The sequence below is a fragment of the Cydia pomonella genome, chromosome 1 (genome assembly GCF_033807575.1).
Source record: "Cydia pomonella isolate Wapato2018A chromosome 1, ilCydPomo1, whole genome shotgun sequence".
NCBI classification, from domain to species: Eukaryota; Metazoa; Arthropoda; class Insecta; order Lepidoptera; family Tortricidae; genus Cydia; species Cydia pomonella.
This window is the reverse complement of record NC_084703.1, coordinates 31,862,493-31,883,400: the sequence shown is the minus strand read 5'-3', so window position 1 is coordinate 31,883,400 and position 20,908 is coordinate 31,862,493. Positions and strand designations below refer to the sequence as shown.

General features: G+C 35.6%; 3 protein-coding genes across 3 annotated transcripts in view; 2 read left to right on the top strand and 1 right to left on the bottom strand.

Annotated features, from left to right (window-relative positions):
- Positions 1-20,908, bottom strand: part of LOC133519601 (uncharacterized) — a 100,085-nt gene that overhangs the window by 62,737 nt on the left and 16,440 nt on the right. The window lies entirely within an intron of this gene.
- LOC133519676 (uncharacterized) lies at positions 48-1,749 on the top strand. Its single transcript, XM_061853735.1, has 2 exons — positions 48-136; positions 217-1,749. The coding sequence occupies exons 1-2, from the start codon at positions 95-97 to the stop codon at positions 1,060-1,062; spliced, it is 888 nt and encodes a 295-aa protein (XP_061709719.1). The 5' UTR covers positions 48-94; the 3' UTR covers positions 1,063-1,749.
- On the top strand, positions 1,793-9,873 carry LOC133519627 (uncharacterized). The gene is made up of 2 exons (XM_061853668.1): positions 1,793-5,531; positions 8,007-9,873. Exons 1-2 carry the CDS (start codon positions 5,487-5,489, stop codon positions 9,828-9,830), a joined length of 1,869 nt encoding a protein of 622 aa, XP_061709652.1. The 5' UTR covers positions 1,793-5,486; the 3' UTR covers positions 9,831-9,873.

Genomic DNA, 20,908 nt, shown 5'->3' with positions numbered 1-20,908 from the left:
AGAATCACTTGCAAAAGAATATTGGGTATAATAATCACGAACGGGACTCACCCTATTCACAAACATACCAAACCTTAGCTGTTCGTCATTTGCCATGAAGTCACAATTTAGTATCATTTTTATAGCTATATTAAGTGTAAGTGATTTATTTAGTTCTTTTGCAATTGACATTGGAACGTAGAATATAACGTAATTATTCTTTTTTTTATATTATAGGTGGTGTGCTGTTATCCTTCACCAAGTGAAAGTGGCCAATATGAAAACAGTCCAACATTATTTCCTAGTGAATGTATAAGCTCAACTGAAAGTACTCAGGAGAGCAATTTTCCTGAGGTTGAATACCCAATTAAGGTACTAGATACGATCGAGCCATACTACTACCGCGAAGGAAACGATGACATTCTTGCTCCTTTTAGTAACGAAGTAAAGAACGCATACAATTCTCTAAATGTAGAAAGAACTATCAAAGACACACAGTTCAAACTTCAAAAGTCAAGTGACGAGGCATCAAATGTAGAGAAACCTGAAAGTATCAATAGCGAAAAAAATGCAGAGATAACAATAGTACCCGGAGATACCAAAAAGGAAGCAAACGCAGAGGTACCAGAAGTACCCGGAGATACCAATAACAAAGAAAATGAAGAAGCACTAGTGGAACCCGAATATGCCTACAATGAAGTAAATGAAGAAATACTAGCGGAACCCGAGGATACCAACAATGAAGAAATACTAGCAGAACCTGAACATACTAACACTGGAGAAAATTATGAAATACTAGCGGAACCTGAACATACTAACAATGAAGAAAATGATGAAATACTAGCGGAACCCGAAGATACCAACAATGGAGGAAATTTAGACGGAGCCAAAGAAGCGACCAGTGAATTAAATGCAGTCACGGTTGAAAATACCAACAGTAATTCAGGTATAGGTTTGGCAGGGTCGGAAGATAAAGGCATTGAATCAAATGTAGACGAATCTAATAATCAACTAAAGGATATACCTGCAGATTCTACTGATACTTCAGTCACTACTGGAGATCTTACGTCAGAAACAGAATAATGAGACAGTGCATTCTAATTCAGAAATTGAAGAAAAAATTAGGTACGTTATACCTGATATCTGACATTAGGCACCTATTACTGATAAATATTCCCATCGCATAAGTTTATCCGAAACTCCTCTTTGCCTGTTCATAAAAAACCTCATATAAGTAGAATCATTATCTTCGCTTTTCGTCCAAGGCTAGTTAAACGCGCGAAGGACTGATCTACTATAAAATGTTGGTTTTCATGTTTTTAGGGTTCCGTAGCCAAATGGCATAAAACGGAACCCTTATAGTTTCGCCATGTCCGTCTGTCTGTCTGTCTGTCTGTCTGTCTGTCCGAGGCTTTGCTCCGTGGTCGTTAGTGCTAGAAAGCTGAAATTTGGCATGGATATATAAATCAATAAAGCCGACAAAGTCGTACAATAAAATCTAAAAATTTAATTTTTTTTAGGGTACCTCCCCTACACGTAAAGTGGGGGTGAAATTTTTTTTTTCGCTTCAACCCTAGAGTGTGGGGTATCGTTGGAAAGGTCTTTCAAAACTAATAGGGGTTTTCAAGAAACATTTTTTGATAAAGTGAATATATTCGGAGATAATCGCTCCGAAAGAAAAAAAAAATGTGTCCCCCCCCCTCTAACTTTTGAACCATAGGTCCAAAAAATATGAAAAAAATCGTGAAAGTAGAGCTTAAGAAAGACATTAAATGAAAACTATAGCGGACATGATCAGTTTAGCTGTTTTTGAGTTATCGCAAAAAGTTTTCCCTTCATAGTAAAAAGACTTATTTTAATTAGGTACTGATTATGCAAATTTGCCTATTTGTTTAACTCAGGTGAAAGGTACCGTTTCAGCCCTTGGTTAACAATTTACTATACTTTAAGCTCCAGTTTAGCTTATTGTGACGGAAGAGTAACTACGGAACCCTACACTGAGCGTGGCCCGACATGCTCTTGGCCGGTTTTTCTCCAATATGCTCGGAAATGTTCACCTTATTGTAGCAAAAATAGTACGGGAAGTTCTTCGTTATGGTCAAACTCAAATAAAATAAAACCAGCCAAGAGCATGTCGGGCCACGCTCAGTGTAGGGTTCCGTAGTTACTCTTCCGTCACAATAAGCTAAACTGGAGCTTAAAGTATAGTAAATTGTTAACCAAGGGATGAAACTGTACCTTTCACGCGAGTTAAACAAATAGGCAAATTTGCATAATCAGTACCTAATTAAAGTAAGTCTTTTTACTATGGGAGAAACTTTTTGCGATTACTCAAAAACAGCTAAACTGATCATGTCCGCTATAGTTTTCATTTAATATCTTTCTTAAGCTCTACTTCCACGATTTTTTTTCCTATTTATTGGACCTATGGTTCAAAAGTTAGAGGGGGGGGGGACAATTTTTTTTTCTCTTTCGGAGTGATTATCTCCGAATATATTCACTTTATCAAAAAATGTTTGTTAAAGACCCCTATTAGTTTTGAAAGACCTTTCCAACAATAACCCACACTGTAGGGTTGAAGCAAAAAAAAAAAATCACCCCCACTTTACGTGTAGGGGAGGTACCCTCAAAAAAATTAAATTTTTATATTTTATTGTACGACTTTGTCGGCTTTATTGATTTATATATTCATGCCGAATTTGAGCTTTCTAGCACTAACGACCACGGAGCAAAGCCTCGGACTGACAGACAGACAGACAGACAGACAGACGGACATGGCGAAACTATAAGGGTTCCTAGTTGACTACGGAACCCTAAAAAAAAACAAACCATTATTGTCGTATTTTAGCGGACGGGAAATTATTACTGTATTGTTTTTTACTATTTAAAAACATGTATCCATTAAGGAAAACGCAAACAGGCAATGATTATAGCCACGAGCTGCTTTCTACACGACGCGGTCAGCATCATTTCAAGCTATAGGATTGAGTCGTGTAAGATCGTCGTGTATGATCGTGTGAATACTGCTTGATAAAATCAAATACTATATAACTTTTATATTTTTGTAAGGATCTCATTCGTGCAAATACAGCTTATATTGAATGAGCGTTTATTGAATGGTACTGAATGGCTGAATGGTTGTGCCTTTAACTTTAAAAAAAGTGTAATTGTAATAATTGTTTTTGACTTTTTCGATGTGAAGGTTCGATTTGAGTGGTTGATGCTTAAAATATGATTCCTAAATTATGACCTGATTTCCTGGCATGTTTGGAGAAAAGCACTGTATATGCCTCGGCAGGAACAGCAATTCGTGGATTAGTCTTCTTTGTCGGACTCCGCATTGAGGAAAAACTAGCAGCTTTTTATACGTGTCGGCAGGAATAGCAAGTCCTGGATTAGTCGTCTTATCCACGAATTACAATTTCCCAGCCTCTGCAATTGTCCGTTCCGCTTTAAATTTCGATTTAATTTCATTTTATTATTCAGATTTCATTATAAGTATTTGCCTGACCACGTAATTATTATTGTGCAGCATAATACCAAGAGAGTATTATAAAAAAAAAATGTAATGAATTCGTTTTTCGATCATCGATTTTTATCCAAAATAACGTTACAGATTTGTGTGTTTTGCATCAGAGTATTTCTATAACATAGTATCTATGTTGTAGAAATACTATGATATTGATAACAAACAAATTCGGAAAGTTTTATAATTTCCCAATTACAATAGCATTTGCATAAAAATTCTAAAATTGACATTCTGGTGGCACATATCAGTTGGTCATCTTAGTAACCCAAGAGATAAAAAATCCTACTTACACTAAGCTTGGCAAGCCTTCTTATTAGCCGTTATTCTAATATTGGTATTTTTCTTTTTAATTTAGAGTTGATGACTTTAGTTGAGAATTATATTAGATTGCATTATTTTGTAATGTAACTGACACATAATCTTGCTTTTTAAAATAATGTAAAATCTAGTCTAGAGTAGTATGTAATTTATTTATTTGCATTCCTCGCTCTTTACGAAGAAACACTATACCCACTTTCCTTGGCTCAATAGTAGTTAACAGGCAGGCCTAAATAACAATGATAATTTAAAAAACCGGTCAAGTGCGAGTTCGTTTAACTCGCGCACCGCGGGTTCCACACTAACTTCCAATTATATCCTCTACCTAACTATTTAATAAACTCAAAAGACTGTTAACCTACTTTGGTATACTAAGCATAATTGTGTATAACGACATCTACCGGCATATTAATTTGCGCGACCAATATATATATGTTGGTTTTTCATGAATAATTCTTTGTCGTCATCAGAACCGAATTCAACTATTTATGTTTTATTTGAAAGAAGGTAATATTAGTGTAATGTCATAGAAATTTCAAGTATAATAAATACCCGCAAAGGGGGTTAAATTGCAAATTAAATCTGGAAATGTTTTTCGATAATTGGGTACTTGACACATGTTGAATATTATAACAAAATTCAACTAAATGGATAGAAAATGAGATTTAAAAAAATAGAAGGCTCCAAAACAACATTTTTTAAATTTCAAAAAGAATAAAGAAAATGGAACCGGATTCGATTCCTTATAGGTTATTGAAAAATAAATTGTATGACAACTATATACATAAACGCAATGTTACAGGGTCAAAATAGCAAATTTTCTTGCTCTTCCATACATTTAGGACAGACTAATGTACTGTCACGTCACATTACAATATCATTTTGCTAGAGGCGTTTCAATCGTCGAGTGCGAGCGTCAGACTTAACTCTTATTTCTGACCTTTGTGTTGCTTAAATGCCATGAGTCCTATTCGATCCTCAGGAAAATCAAGGTCGATTGACATTATTTACAAAAAAACTGTCAAGTAGCCAATTACTAAAAACTTATCAAGATAGAGGTGTCATTATATTTTTCCTGTAATATTTGTGATAATTTTACGTATTTATTCACTATGAAAAACAAATTGTTTCGGATCGAATGTTCAATTTAAGCTCTTTCTAATGATACCCCATTTGATTAGTAACTAGACTAGAAATTTGCCCCCTCCTCATATTGGGCATTTACCGTAGTTAATAAAAATAAAATACAAAAGTAGGGTTTTCAATGTGTCTAACTCGGATAGTATTGTTCATAACTATTCTAAATTTCAAATCGATAGCAGAAGTAGTTCCTGAGATATCAAGCAATGTGACAGACGGCCGGACGGACAGACAGAGTCGCACCATAAGGGTTCCTCTTGTACCTTTTTTGTACGGAACCCTAAAAACTGCATATCTGAAGTCTCCTTTTGGCAATGAAATGCGACCAAATCTCAGTTTGTGAAATACTGTGTCAAAATTACCTGTTCTACATATCTATGATTTTTTGGTCTATAATTTTCAACACATGAAATGATAAAGTTATAAAAGATAATGTAACTATCATCACGTAGTCATTACCAATTAGGTATTTAACAGAAATTATATAATCGAGCGACAGCTAGACAATAACTACGGCAGCATGGGGCTGAGGCACAAACTTGTGATCGTTTTTATTACATTCCAGGTGAGACTTATATTCATTATTAACATTATTACCTATTTATTTTAAACAATAAACTTAGTAGTGTAATACCACTGAATTATGCTTTAAGGTACACAAAAAAAGTATTGCCAATAAAACGTACACGCTAACTTCATCCAAAGTTGGGCTATGTTTCAGGAACAATAAATACATTATTAATGAATAAATGATTAGTAAATACAAAAACATTAGTAGTACGGCGCATGTGCCAAGCCGGTATAAACATTTCTATAAAAACAACATTCGCTTAGTTAAGAGTCACAAGAACTTAGCTAACACATATACAATCGCAATTACGCTCTCATTTTAAATCGATAGGCTGATATAACATGAAATTTGGCTTGACCATTTAAGTAACATATACAACACTTCTACTCGAATTTTTCTTCTATTACAATTTTTAGTAACAAAAAACAATACCAGACATACATACATGACGGTATATATAGTTCTTCAATGTACATGCCAAATTTCATGTAATTCCAGCATGTCGCTTTAAACTGAGAACGTAACTTCGATTGTATGGGAGCGGCTTTTAGGCGGCGGGTTTTTGTAACTCTTAAAACAAGTAGGTAAATTCAACATGACTTAGTCACAATATAAAGTCGCTTTCGCATAAAGCAGCCAGGCTTAGTTCCCCACATTGCAGGAGCAGCAGAAATGCAATCATGTCACAGGCAGTATTCGCATTGCTTCGCCACTTGCATTGCATTAAAAAAATCGCACTAGCATGAAAAGTGGCCAAGTCGGGACTCGCACTCCGAGGGTTCCGTACAATCACACAATGTTTTTTCTTAAGGCTGCACCACACTTGAACAATTTTTATTATTTACTGTTGTGCAGTATATTTTTCCTCACAGGGGCCCATTTCTCTATTATTTGTGTGTTGCCATGGTAACCCACATGACTTGACAGTTCGTGGGCTACTAATATTAGTCTAATACAGTTTGAGGAATGGGTCCCAGACTTACAAACTTATATATTTATAGTTTATAAGAGTTTTAAAGAGGCTCAGAAATAGGGTCTCGGTTGGTACCTTTCGGGTAAACAATCTTAAACCAAAAAGTGTAGCGGATCAGACTACGCCTCAAAACTATCTATCATTATCTACACAAAAAGAGATATGTGTCTACATGTACAAAAATTAGACTGTAACAAATACTTTTGAACGCGAACTACGTGAACAAATTTATATCTCTATTAGGAGAGATCTAAGTATTTGGAAAAGAATACCAGTGGGGCAAATACTTTTGATGCGTTGTTGCTTCCGCTAATATTGATGCTGACCGCGCGTGTTATTTTAATGATACAAACGCATATTCGAAAGCAATAGCATTTCAACTGACCACAGCCCAACTTGAATGTGTAATAAAAATAAACATAAGTTTAATTGTATAATGTAGTATAATAATATATATGTTTCTCGGTAATAAGGAATCAATTCGGCTTAGCGAGCCATAATAAGTACAGTCAAGGTATTAAATATCGACAAGGACAAAGTGCCAAACATATGTATACACGAACTTATTGCCCATACATTTAAGTAGTGTGTGCATATTTTTGGCATTTTGCCCGTGTCGATATTTAATACCTTGACTGGACTTGCTCACCAGAGCAACTTGTAAGGTCGCCATTATATTTAGACTTCTAACATGTGGTGCTAGATCCCTACTAATATTATAAATACGAAAGTAACTCCGTCTGTCTGTTACACACTTAAACTGCCGAACCGATTTACATAATTTTTGGTATGGAGACAGTTTGAGGTCCGGGGAAGGGCATAGGATAGTTTTTATCCAGAAAAGGTTGCGGGATGTGGGCAGGAACTAGTAATATAATAAAGTAAATAAAGACAATATTATTTGAAAGTAAGTTACGGTACGGAAACGGAACCCAAAAAATCGTGTTTTTTAGCATATACTAACATTGTATGTACATTATATTTTCCGATGTTGTCAAACATGTTTGTCAGTACTTATTACACTTCAACTTTGTTATTAGTTATTAGTTACAAGTATTTTTATGTATTAAATTCATAACAAATATTTCTCTAGGAAAATAAATTTCGAATAACTAAGACAGCCTTTATTTTATAGCATTGTTTTTGGGTTGTAATGCAGTATGTTGACATATAACTACATGGGCCATAAAGAAAATAATAATGTAAAGTAAGGAATGCTTAAGTGGCATTTACGCCTATTTTACGTATTTTTTATCTACCTTTCCCATCTCAGCGACTTTTTAAGAATCCTATAAATATGTAATACATGTTTGAATTGAATGTACAAAACAAATATAAATTAATGTTTATTTCTTATGGTTTGTGTACCCATAGTTTTCGTTATTTTGGATTATTAACGGCCTTTCCCCGTATTCAGAATCTTCCGATGTAAGTACTGTACCTGTTTTTTTGGGTAAGCAAGATATCATCTACCATAAATCTTTTTTTTTTTTCAGATACTGTCAAATCATTGCATGCCGCATCATACAAATCATTCTAAAATTTCACTGAGTAGTACTGCCAAGAATATTACATCCTCACATAGTAAAAGGATGAAAAAAGAAGCAATATGTAATAATTTTGTTGCTACTAATATTTCGAAATCCATTCATTTTCCTAATGTCGAATATCCTTCCGACTCAGGACACGAGGAGTACCATCGTTTCCTAAATGAGTATCCTATACAATTTAAATCTAATAATAACACATGTAACTGTTCTTGTCAAGCACAGAAATGTAAAATGGAAACAAAACATAAACGTAATTTGGCTATGGCCGCCAACGCCAAGTCCAAACATAAAGTAATTACATCTATCAAAAAATATGACCCTGAGCTGCAGCCGAACTGTTGCAGCGGATCAGGTGTTTTTCCTGAAGTGGAATATCCGCTCAGTACGAGAGACATGTGGATGCCAAAGTATTGGAGCCAATTACAAGGCGTAAAAAGGAATGATAATCCGAGTAACGCTACCTATTCAACAAAGCCGCATGTTTCTAATTACGATTCAGATTCTGAAAACGCAGCTCTTAATGCCTTAATAAAAACATTGAATACCAAGAATGTTCAGACTCCTTCAACGAGTGATACTAATCTAATACTCATTCCGAATGAAACAGTCAATAGCTTAGATGGAACCAATACGAATAGGACTTATACAATAAATAACAATGAGGAAAAACTTCCCAATGATAAAAGACTTGAGGACACGTCAAAGACTGCTAATAGCCAATCTCCACTTAAACTGCTTACTACTAAGGAAGCTAATGAGAGACACGATGACGTGGATTCAAAGACCAAAAGTACTATAACACCTTGTTTATCTCTCTCAAATAACGTAATAGAAACTCAATCAACTGTAAATCCGGATACTGAAAGACTTAACCTAAAAGACTCAGAAACGCAGATAAAATCATGTCATAATTCTTCTACACCGATTGATAAAACATCAGCGGAATCTTTAGCTATAACAACTACGACTACGAGCCTAAGTACAAATATAGTTACTCCGTTAGATTATTATGATTCTATCCCGTCAATTGATTATACTACTACTGATATGACAACTACTGATCCTTTTGAATATATAACGTCTCCTATGTCCGCTTCAGGTATATTAACTAATGATACGGTACTTAGCCAACCTGAATACGATCTTTCATATGATGCCTTTGCAAATACTACTGCTATTTCTACTACTACTCCAATACCTATTCTCACTTCTATTCCGGCATTGTGCCTTAGCTCCTATCCAAATGTATCAAATAATTGCTATGATTATTTAATAATGGTTGATATCGGTCCCAAACATTTATCAGAAATTGATCAGAATAACCTTGCAAAAGATTGGATTTTAAATTCTAACGACTCGTATATAACTTGCCAAATTCCTGATGATTCTGATGACTGGATAATATACGTCGACGAAGAAAACTTTTCTGACCAAACATTAACTCTAGGCGAAACATCATCAGCTGATGAAGTTGCAACGTCTAAGCTATTAACTACTCCTGTTTCTGAAAGAAATAGATCACAAGAAGAGCCTAAAAATGTACAAGACGAATACAACGTCCATGTGACAAACACCACCACTGCTATGACAACTACACACGTAACCAGAAACCAAGTTGATAATAATACGACACAGGTTGTGGCAGAAAATACCAATAGAGCCAACAATACTGTGGCTCAAATACAGTATGAATATATTGACGATACAATGACATCATGTACAGAGATACCTTATGACTTAGTTTTGAATCCCGAAATCATTAATGGCTGATCGTTGTTGAAACGCAACTGGCAAGTGGTATCAGAGCAAAGTTTAATTTAAGAAAAAAGGGGGCTTAGCCAATATGAAAATCGTTCACAGGGAAACGAAGAGCTATCTGTCTCTATCGCACTAATATGAAAGGGTGATAGAGTTTCGTTTCATTTTTTGCATACGATTATCATCTTGGCTAGCCGCCCCTCTACCCTGTATAGCAAGCAAATCAGATCCAGATTGTAAACTGGATACCTGATACAACTTACTATTAGCGATAACGGTTCATACAAAGGCATTTTATCATTATCGTAAATAGCCGATAATACCTGTGTTTATGTCATAAATGACTCATAATCATACAACATCTTGTCATCATTCATAATATTCCCTAAACAACATCCCATCATAAATGGTTAGCGTAAGGTTAATGTCGAGTTAGTGCAATAAGTGAATAAAAATAATGTGTACGTAGATAAGGACCTGAGGCCCTACCGCGAAAAACAAAATGTATTATTTTGCCTCTCTATCACTCGAATATGCAAGAGCGATAGACAGAAGGGGGGCCAAGATGCTAAGTTGGGATTTGTTTGAGCGTCGTCGTGGGGAAATGGTGGATTTTAAAGATTAGATGATAGGAAGAATAAAAGCTTTATACAGTTTGTTTCCTTTTTTTTAACACAATGGAATAAATTAACTTAAGATTAATTACAGGTCCTTAACTACGCTTAGCTATTACTTTTTTTGCAATTCATTTACGAGTATGTCCATACCCTGGGGTATTCGGTACGGGAATTTTTGTCATTAGCCAAAAAGTATTGACTAAAATAACATAATATCTAGCAGGTTACTACCTAATGAATAATTAATTATTTAATTAAACAATAAACTATTTTTTTAAACGAAAAGGTTAATTATTATCTTCTTCTAACTTCTTAGTCCCTACTCAAGTATAGTTCGTAGATATCGGACGCCAAGTTTGATATTTGAAATTTATCGTCATACCATGACTTTGCCTTATGTAATGCTTCGTAGTAAAGCTAAATGAGTAAAAGTACTACATGAGTTTGGTCGCAAGCGTAATGTAATGTTTTGACGGTAGTCACATTTAGCCGATAAATAGAGAGGTATAGGCACTGTGAATGTCATCTCCCTTCTTTGTGTGTTAGGACACAGCACAGCGGATGTTATTTCATATCTAGAGCACAGCCCAATTGGGGAAGTCCCTCTACCCTCCACCGTATAGGTACAGAATAGGAGAAGTATGATAGGTTCATAGGTAGCTTAGGATGCTCAAAGGGCTCCGTCGTCTCTGGGATCGAGTCAAAGATTTTCACTTTTCACGATATGCCTAGGAATTTTACGATCTGTCTGATGTTACGATCGGCCGCCGATATATTATACAATTGGCAGAGAGGTAGAAGTTATTCGTTACGTATACGTATAAGATGTTTTCTCAGACTAACTCAATTCTTGCACCAAAAACCCCGGAGTATGCCTGTCTCTCTAAATGTACACTGAATCAGTAATTAAGTATTTGTATTAACTTAATTCAGTCCTCCACACAAACCAGTGGTATATGAGATCACTGGTATAACCATATGGTATATGGTTCGGAGGCGCTCGGAGCAGTTAACAAAGTAAATTCTGTTTAAAATATCGTTGTTCGGCAACACACTGTGATGAAAGTTCATGAGAAAAAATAACGAAATATATAAAAATATTTAACATAAACTTGGTGTTGTTTGATTTACCACCCCTTGTAATTATTTATTTGTACTTACCTATATAATGATTGCATTGAGGGATCCGATCCGTGAAACGTGAATTAAGTGCTAATTTAAGTACAAACCTATTAGTGAGCCTAAAGAGAACTTCTGTTCGAAGTAAGTAGCGGAGACTGTAGTACCTTGGACCTAGTTTTACCTTGGACAGTTGGCAATATTTCCACATTGCCAGGGTTATTGAAATATTTCATTATTTTCATTGAAACTTTATTCTTAATTCAAAATCAAGTTATATGCGCTTGTAGCCTAGCGGTAAGAGCGTGCTACTTGCAATCCGGAGTCCTTGCAGTTTGCAGTTGCAGATGGCAGTCGCTTTCGTAAAAACTAGTGCCTACGCCAAATCTTGGGATTAGTTGTCAAGCGGACCCCAGGATCCCATGAGCCGTGGCAAAATGCCGGGACAACGCGAGGAAGAAGAAGAAGATCAAAATCAAGATAGAGTCTGATCGGAAAGAGAAGAGTCGTGGAATGTATTGGTCCCCATACATTCCACGAATCTTCTCTTTGCGAACCAACTCCATCAATGAAACATGAGAGCGGCCGGTATCTCAAGAAAAAAAATATATATATAAAAATTGGGTTGTGAAAAGTCAGTATTTCGAACTTTACATCAAGGTTGGTTATTTCATGTTTTGCTTATATTTATTATAAACTTAATATAATAGGTTAAAGTTAAATTAGCTACTAGATCGTAGGATCATTTCAGCCTAATCTCAATTGGAAGGGCTATTACGAAACTTACTTTTCCAAAAAGATGCTTTGTTGTACCTCGGCCCGTTCTAGCTAGTACTGTAAATATATATTTTTTAACTTAGTTTAATATTTGCCGTATTTCTTATTATTGGTTATCTGCGTTTTAGTCGATCTTAGATAAAATATGACCCCAACCCACCCAAAATAAAATATGACCATTGCTAAGTAGGTATAAGTACTTTTCGAAGGTAATTTGTACTACAAAATATATTGAATGGCGTAACTGTGCTAAAAATATCTGTGATTTAATAATAAATATTATGTCCATGATCATATTATAAATGTAGCTATTAAAAACATCAGGGGTGTTGTCCCTTGGACGCTTTTCCCTTTTTTTCGTCAACCTATCCTGTCTAAATAAATAACCCAATCCTTTAATTTTATATCGTATTTGATAGTTTATTAATGTAACTTATAATATGCAGATAAGCAACATTTTTGCAGCCTTTAGTTTTTTGTAAAAATCAGAAACATAAACACTGTCTGAGGTAGAACAGCTTCCCCTACTACTGGCACATTTACACCGAGCAAGTACTTACTATTAAAGCACACTTTTGTAATGAATGATGTGCATCATCTGCAAGATAGACATAAGAATTCGACTAAAAATATAATTCAATGGCAAGTAAAGCTCAATTCATTTAACAGGTAAGTCCTTAGGGCCACCCTACACTAGCGTCCTTTGAACGTAGGCGTCTGTACTTCGTTTTTTTAGCATTATAACTATTATAAGTAACTCCAGAAGTGAGCGTGCAGTTTTTATCAGGCTCTTTAATTATTAATAATAGTGGAATTATCTAATGTAGCGTGGTCAATACTTATAATTAACTTATATGAATCTTAGCAGGAACATATTTCAGATCAATACAATTTCTAAGTTTTTATAAGAGAAAAATCAGCTTGGAGGTTAAGGAGTTAAAGGGATTAAAATGTCTCTGTTCCGTAGGTATAGTAGATTTTTATCCACGGGATGAAAAATAGAGTGTTTAACTCGGGTGAAAGGCACCATTTCAGTCTCGCTCGGACTATTGGCGCCTTGGCGTTCTTACTGCGTTCGAGCGTCAACTACCTCGGCAGAAATGGGTGCCTTTCATCCCTTGGTTAACAATGAACAATATAAACATACTTTTAAAACAAAAATAGCTTTTTATGATCAATTCTTGCGGTCGGAAACCTTTCAATGAAACTACGCAGAAAAATGTCGGAGTATACATAAGAGAACCGGTTCCGCTGACAAACTGTGCAATAAAGAGCCGACCTTGCGCACGGCGACAGATTACATCACTGCGCGAGGAGCGGCGCCGGCGCAGGCCGCGGCGCTGGGCTCGGCCGCCGCCGCCTCACTATGTCATCTTCATACAACGCGCATGCTGAGATATATCTATTCACACACATTATAAATGTGTAGGAGGCGAATTGGATTAATATGAAAAATCCGATAATATTTGTAATATTGCAGTGAGTACATTCACATAACACCGTACGTCTTTCCTTTTCGCCTGCGATGCTAGTTATAAAGAATATTTAAAATATCAACAGATTTAATTATTAGCCTGAGGCCATTCGCCCTAGTGATCCGATTCGCCTCGGTCTACCCTACTAATGTTTCATGTGTCATGTGACACCCAACCCAATAAAACTTCTGTAATTGAAATATTATTATTATTATTTATTAAATTGTTAACCAAGATATGAAATGGTGGCTTCAGCCCGAGTTAAACAATGTAAGTGCTTTTCATATCGAATGCGAGGAAACCAAACAAGACAAAGATAGATCATTTTGCAAAATCAGTAATTAAAGCAATAGACCTACGGGCCCTACGGCCATTTATTTATCCTAAGACTTATTTGCAATCGGTGACTGCATGTCTGCAGGTCTAAATAACCCCTAGCGATAAACATTTACATTATGAATGAAAACACACATATTTTAGCAAACTGCGATCATTTTAAAATGATTTGTTTATCTAAATTAGCTGGACTGTTTCTTACTTTTTATTTTTTACTTCTTTGTTTTATAACAACCTATAGTCAAATGAATTACTCATACAGCCACAGCCAACATAAGTAATGAAATTATTTTAAGAATTTCAATATCAAATAAAAATTTTATACGTAAAATAAGCATTTTATATTTTAATATATTTACATTATTATGTTATATTATAATATAAGTTATAATAGAGCATAAGTCAAAGGTATGGCGCAATCGCTCGTAAAGATGCCGATACCTTTGGCCTATGATCTAGTAAATGGCGCCACTTTTTGATATTAAACAAATTTAACACATATCAGTGAAAGAATAAGGATCAAAGTTAAATGGCGTTCTAAACATTTTAATCATGTGTCGAAAGATGGCAGTAAATTCACTGTGGCTACAACATTTACTTTGACAATCCACCTCTATTTCAAATTCTCTTTGGTAGATTATGTTCGGAAAAAAGAAGAGTCGTGGAATGTATTGGACCCCATGAATAACTACGACTCTTCTCTTTCCGCACAGACACTACGAGGTAGGTTAGGTACCCGTAGTCGGAACTACCTTGTTACTGGCGAGACAAAGTTGCTCTTGCTCGCTTCACTGGTGATCCTTTCATGTCTTCAAAACAGTGTCAGCGGTCAGCGGCAAAAATCATTACCACTAAATAATAAATATTCTGTGTAGCGAATCACAAATTATAGGTACAGTCAGCATCATATAGTTGGTAGCAGTCAATGTGTCCGGATAGTTCGTCACACCATACAAAGGATGTGACGAACTATTTGAACACTTTGACTGCAGTACAGACGTACAGGATCTTTCTATGATTCCAGAGTGTATTAAAACAACATTATTATAATTGACATAGTTAATTTATACATTTAAGTACCTACCTACCCGTACACCTGTATAGATGGCGTATTATTTCTCAGGCCTCTTTTTAAACAGCAAGTTTCATTGGGCATATAATGATATAATTTGGCTGTTTATTAATATTTTAGCGCCAATCAATTTATATAAGCTCCAAATATAAGCATCATATTATTAAAAAACCGACAGCAAAATAAAGCCACCCTAAAAATTTATACGGAACTTGAAATGATAGGTTGTTTTCATAAATAATAAATTGGCATCTAATTTCGTAACGTGTGTGATTTTAAACTTTTGTTGTCATTTAGTGATTTACATCTAAATAATCATATTGAACATTGGAGTAGTATTTTAATTACGGATGCAGCTAAATTTAATGAATACGGGTTACTCTTTTGTAATAAAACATAGTTTGATTATGAAAACGGGTAACAATGCAAACATCACGTGGCACGCTTGTTGAAGTAGGAATTCCGAATTACCATTCGGATCAGTCAGAATCCAATAAGGAACCCCCGCCGCCAGCATAAAATGAGGGCGTAACAAGACCTGGGATTTTGCAAAAAAAATGTAGTGTAAAAGAGGCTTTATACTTCAAGAATAGTGAAAAGATCTGTACCCCTAGTGTAAATTTATTCGATGGCGTATCGTGACGTATGCTTTTGCGTTAAGTCTCATTTTGTAAGGGATTTTGAGTTTCCAAAACGTTCCGCTTGGCGCGCTGTGTCTAAATCCCATACTAAATGAGACTTAACGCAAACGCGTACGTCACGTTTCGATATCGAATAAATTTACACCAGGGGCTCTGGTCTTGAAAATTAATGCGTATGACTGCACAGGTAACACACATTGGAGTAGTTAAAGTTATTTATTTTAAGATTATATAATGGTGGTACGGTACCACACAGGCTGTTAAATAACGCTTATAATTATAACATCGTGTGACAGTATTGATAGTGTTTTCATTTATATTGCGTCGGTCACACGATATATATTAGTTATAGTTAAAAATAAATATTTACAATAACAATATACATAATGGTTATATACAGATGATTACTATAATTAGCTTATATCTAAAATAGGCCCTTGAGGCATTGTACAGTCAGCGCCATATATTTAGTATGGTGTACCGAACTATTTGGCCACTTTGACTGCTACAAAGTACTTGACGCTGACTGTACCAAGGATGCTGACGGCATTTCCTTCGATTTCTTGCCACCATCAATGTGTAATAAATATAAGAGCCTCGGTAGAGAGTACCATTTTATACCATTTGGCGTTGAAACTCTAGGTCCATGGGGTCCCAGCGCGCACAAGTTTTTTGGAGAAATCGCGAAACGTCTGGTTGACGTTACTGGTGACCGAAGAGCTGGCGGCTTCTTCGCACATAGTTACATAGTGAAAATAATAATAAATATACTTAAAGCTGGCCATACACACTCGGGTTTGCCTGCGCAGTTTTGCCAACTGCTCAGGTAAAACGGAGCGTGTGTGGCATTCGACTGCGCAGTTTCCTATACAGATACAGCTTTACCTGTACAGGCAAAACTGCGCAGGCATACACAATTACACACTAGTGTGTATGGCCAGCTTAACGTTATTTATCACAGCCGGTCTGGGACTACCATAAGGTCAATATGAAATTAAATACAAAATAAATACTCCTTATGCATACCTTATTTCTTTGGCACATGCATGGTTTAATGATTCTTCGGAACGATATTCAAACGAAAGTCAAATGGAACTGTGTCAGAAATAGAAACTTACGTTTATTATGCTTGCAGAGAAAGTGAAATTAATATTTTTCAACACACAACTTTTTAAATTGAATGGGGAGATGACAGGAAGAACTTTGGCTTTGATATTCATTGTTACTACTTATTAAATTACCCTCATAATTAAAAGTCTGTGTATATATATATATATATATTACTGATAAACGAAAACAGCTCAGGACCGCTTCGTTCACAATCCCATTTCGCCACTTTCCTTTGCAATTCTTGTACCACACGTGGCACACACAATGTTTTTGTGAAAATGTGGAAATATATTTTTCATGTCGCATTATCATCTGAAAATGGGTAGTTGTTGTTCTTAAAAACTGTGCAGAAAATGATACGTTTTTACTGTAGAGCACTGTACTTTCTGAGTACGTTATTTTCACATTTTTCATTCTGATAATTAACTCCCCATTCCATATTTTTTTTAAATGCACATGTTATTTTTTTTCTCGTATTCGCAATAAAAGTTTAGTGCTTAACTCGGGTGAAAGGCACCATTTCAGTTTCGGACTATTGGTGCACTCGCTGCGTTCGAGCGCCAAACTACCTCGACAGAAATGGGTGCCTTTCATTCCTTGGTTAAAAGTGTACTATTACACGGCTTTTAAATTGAATATATATATTATAGGGATATCTTTACACAAGTTGACTAAGTCCCACGGTAAGCTCAACAAGGCTTTTTTATGGGTACTCAGACAACGATATACAAATACTTAAATACATAGGAAAATGCGTGACTCAGGAACAAATATATGTGCTCATCAAACAAATACATACCCTTAGCACGATTCAAACCTAGGACCATCGGCTTCATAAGTAGGGTCACTACCCACTAAGTCAGGCCGGTCGTCTCAATCATAATAATAATAATAAGCACATAAATTCAAAATAGTTTAGAAACGTCATTCATTATTTTTTCACTTGAAAAAAACATTGTCGAATATGCACATGGGCGTAATGCAATTTAAAAAAAAATCTATTACGCCCGTGGGCATGATATAGCTCATGCCATATCAGTGTTCTGGCATACTATAACACCGTTTACGTGCAAATTTATGTTATGAAAAAAAAATTTTTTATTATGCCGTCTATGCCAGAAGTTATAAGTAATACTGTTTGAATTTTTGACCATAGTCGATACAAGTTCATTCAAACGTATGCATACGCAAAACTACACATAGTAGGTAGGTATCCACTGCTTAGAAAGTTGGAAAGTGAATCATCTAACGTGGTAGCGATTATGTGCATTGCATGGCATGGTTCCGCCCGCGGCTACCATGTTTCTTTTCTGTCTCGCCAGCTGCATATATTTTCAGTTAATCAATAATATTTATTTTAGTGTAGTACAGTCACCTGCAACAAAGGGCACAAAAATATATGACACTAATACATTTTATGACTACATACTGTATGATATAGTCGATACTATATTTTTGAGCAAGTCGTCGTGGATACTATCGCAGATTACTGTAAGAATATAGGTATACCTTTGATTTTTTGTGTAATTAAAAATTATACTTTTCCATTACAAACTTGAAAATGCTTTAGGATGCGTTTTCAACTCTAAACGTGATAAAGGAATAAAATATCAATATATGTGTGCTAGAGCACTTCCTTTGTATTTTTATTATTTACAATTGAAACACACTATGTTACCTTTTAACTATGGGTACCTGGCACTTGTTCGTTTGATGGAACGCAAATAAATTCAATTATAAAGTTGAATACGTTTTTCCGAATATTCCTTTGTCTGTTGAATTCCAGACAAGTGTCGCGAACACAAAACCGACACCTTCCTGCCTACGCGCGCGACCACTTCTACTTATTAGGAATGGAATGAAATTATTGTTTTATATTTCCAATGGTCGGGACATTATTAAACAACTCGATGATAATATATTTTGCTAAACATGGAGAATCTAGTTCCTACGCAGTGAACATGGGAAGCGTAGAGATATATAGAAGCTCGATAGATTGCGTATGAAGGAAACAGTTAACCACGACCATTCGTGGTAATTTTTCCATACAAACGTGTTCGACATTTTTCTCTCTGGATTTTGGCCCTAGATGAATATTTTTTTATATGAGTTCAATATTACCATTACTCGACTCTGTACGTTTTGATTTTTTGAATTTCTGTTTTATAAGAACTAGGTTACTTCAAACAGCGATAAAAACGGCCAAAAATATGCCGTAAACAGACGCCTAGCTCACAAATTCGGCAACACTAAACTCAAATAAATTAGTTATTGACAAAAATGATATTTTTGATACAAGCTGTACTTTTCCTTCCACAGGCAATTAATACTCATCGACAGAATTCTAACAACCCCACAAACACAATTAGGTTGCGTTGATTTATCACAGAGTTCCTATGGTCATCTCCTGTCTCCAACATCAGATCAGCTCGATCGTACCATAATATTGCATTGCCACCCAACTTACTTAGTGTGCAAACTTTCAGCTTCTTTGAAAACTGGAAATAAGTGAGTCAAATTTATCTTGCAAGATTTGTCGCGTATAAACATTGCAAGTTACATAAATAAAAGGTTGTAAAATCAAAACGGTCAGACACAGATAATTTCTTTCTCTTTCCGTTCCCAACATTTTGTTACGATTGGTTATGGTTTGGAGGAGGAATATGTCGAGAACGAAAGCTCGATATCTGAGATTTGTATGCCGGTTTTTCGCCTAAGCTGCAGTTATCCTTAGCACAATTATTGTAGGAGCCGATCCCGTCAGCGCGACAGAGAAATTTACCTACAATTCTCAAATCTGGGAAGGGGCTCAGCTGGTGTTTCCTCTTAAATTCTCGATCTCTGGTTACTTACGGTTGTAACCGGGGGACTTACGTTAACCAACCAAATATAGTCCTCCAATTCTATTCGTTAGGTAGGACGACGGTTCTTGCTCCAGGATAGGATAATTTAAAGCCATCTAATAAATCTTCATTAGAGCCCGCACCATATTATTGTCGCTCTCTGTATTGGCCGTCGCTAGACAACTGCCACCTTGTTTAACCACGCTGATGATATTTACGTTCCTACTTTGTAAATATAATATGAATATCGTTGAGAAGGTATACCTACGAACGTAACTTAAATCCTATAATAAACTGAATATTATCTAGCAGACTTTTCTACAATAATGAAACTGCTACGCCAACAACAGTGTTCATTCGCCACGTTGTTGTACCAAAGCTATTTATCCTTCAGAAGCAATGATGCAAGTCGAGAGCAGCGCGGGGGCGGGCGGCGCGCGGTGGCCGCTGCGTGGGCGCGAGGTCGCTTGCACAACGCTGCAGTGAACCTTACGCGGAGGGTCGAGTAGCTGCCGACGCGGCACCAAACTACCATACATTTACAATCACAATTTTACTTGCTATCAATTTTGTATCATCACCATTAAAGATAAACCAACAGTGTTGAAAATAAGGAAAATGATATCCTTATGATTCTGTTCTGATCCACCTTGAACATTCAACAAATAGGAAATCCATTATCACGCTAGCTAAATTTGAATACTAATAGCTTTGCTAATAGGTACTATTCTTTTGAGATTTGTTTACATAAAAATGTAGATTAGAAAACAAAGATGAAAGTTCACTAATAATCTATATGTAAATGAGTTTTAGGCTTGTATTGGTGGATAATCTATGTATTAACTATTAACCATTTTCCAGGCATAGTAAGATTTATCAAACGTATCGTGTGTACGCGTCACTAGAATTTCAACTTTAGCATTTCGATTTAAGGTTCAAATTAGATTGCACTTTCGAGAAATGTCACTTGTCTACAAATGAATCATCATAGTTGGATTAATTAGAATATATTTGGATTTTTTGGGAAAGCCTTGAAGGTTGGTAGGGCCTGGAAAAGGGTTGACTTAGCAGCTGTCTACTTTTAGGTACTTTTGCGAGTT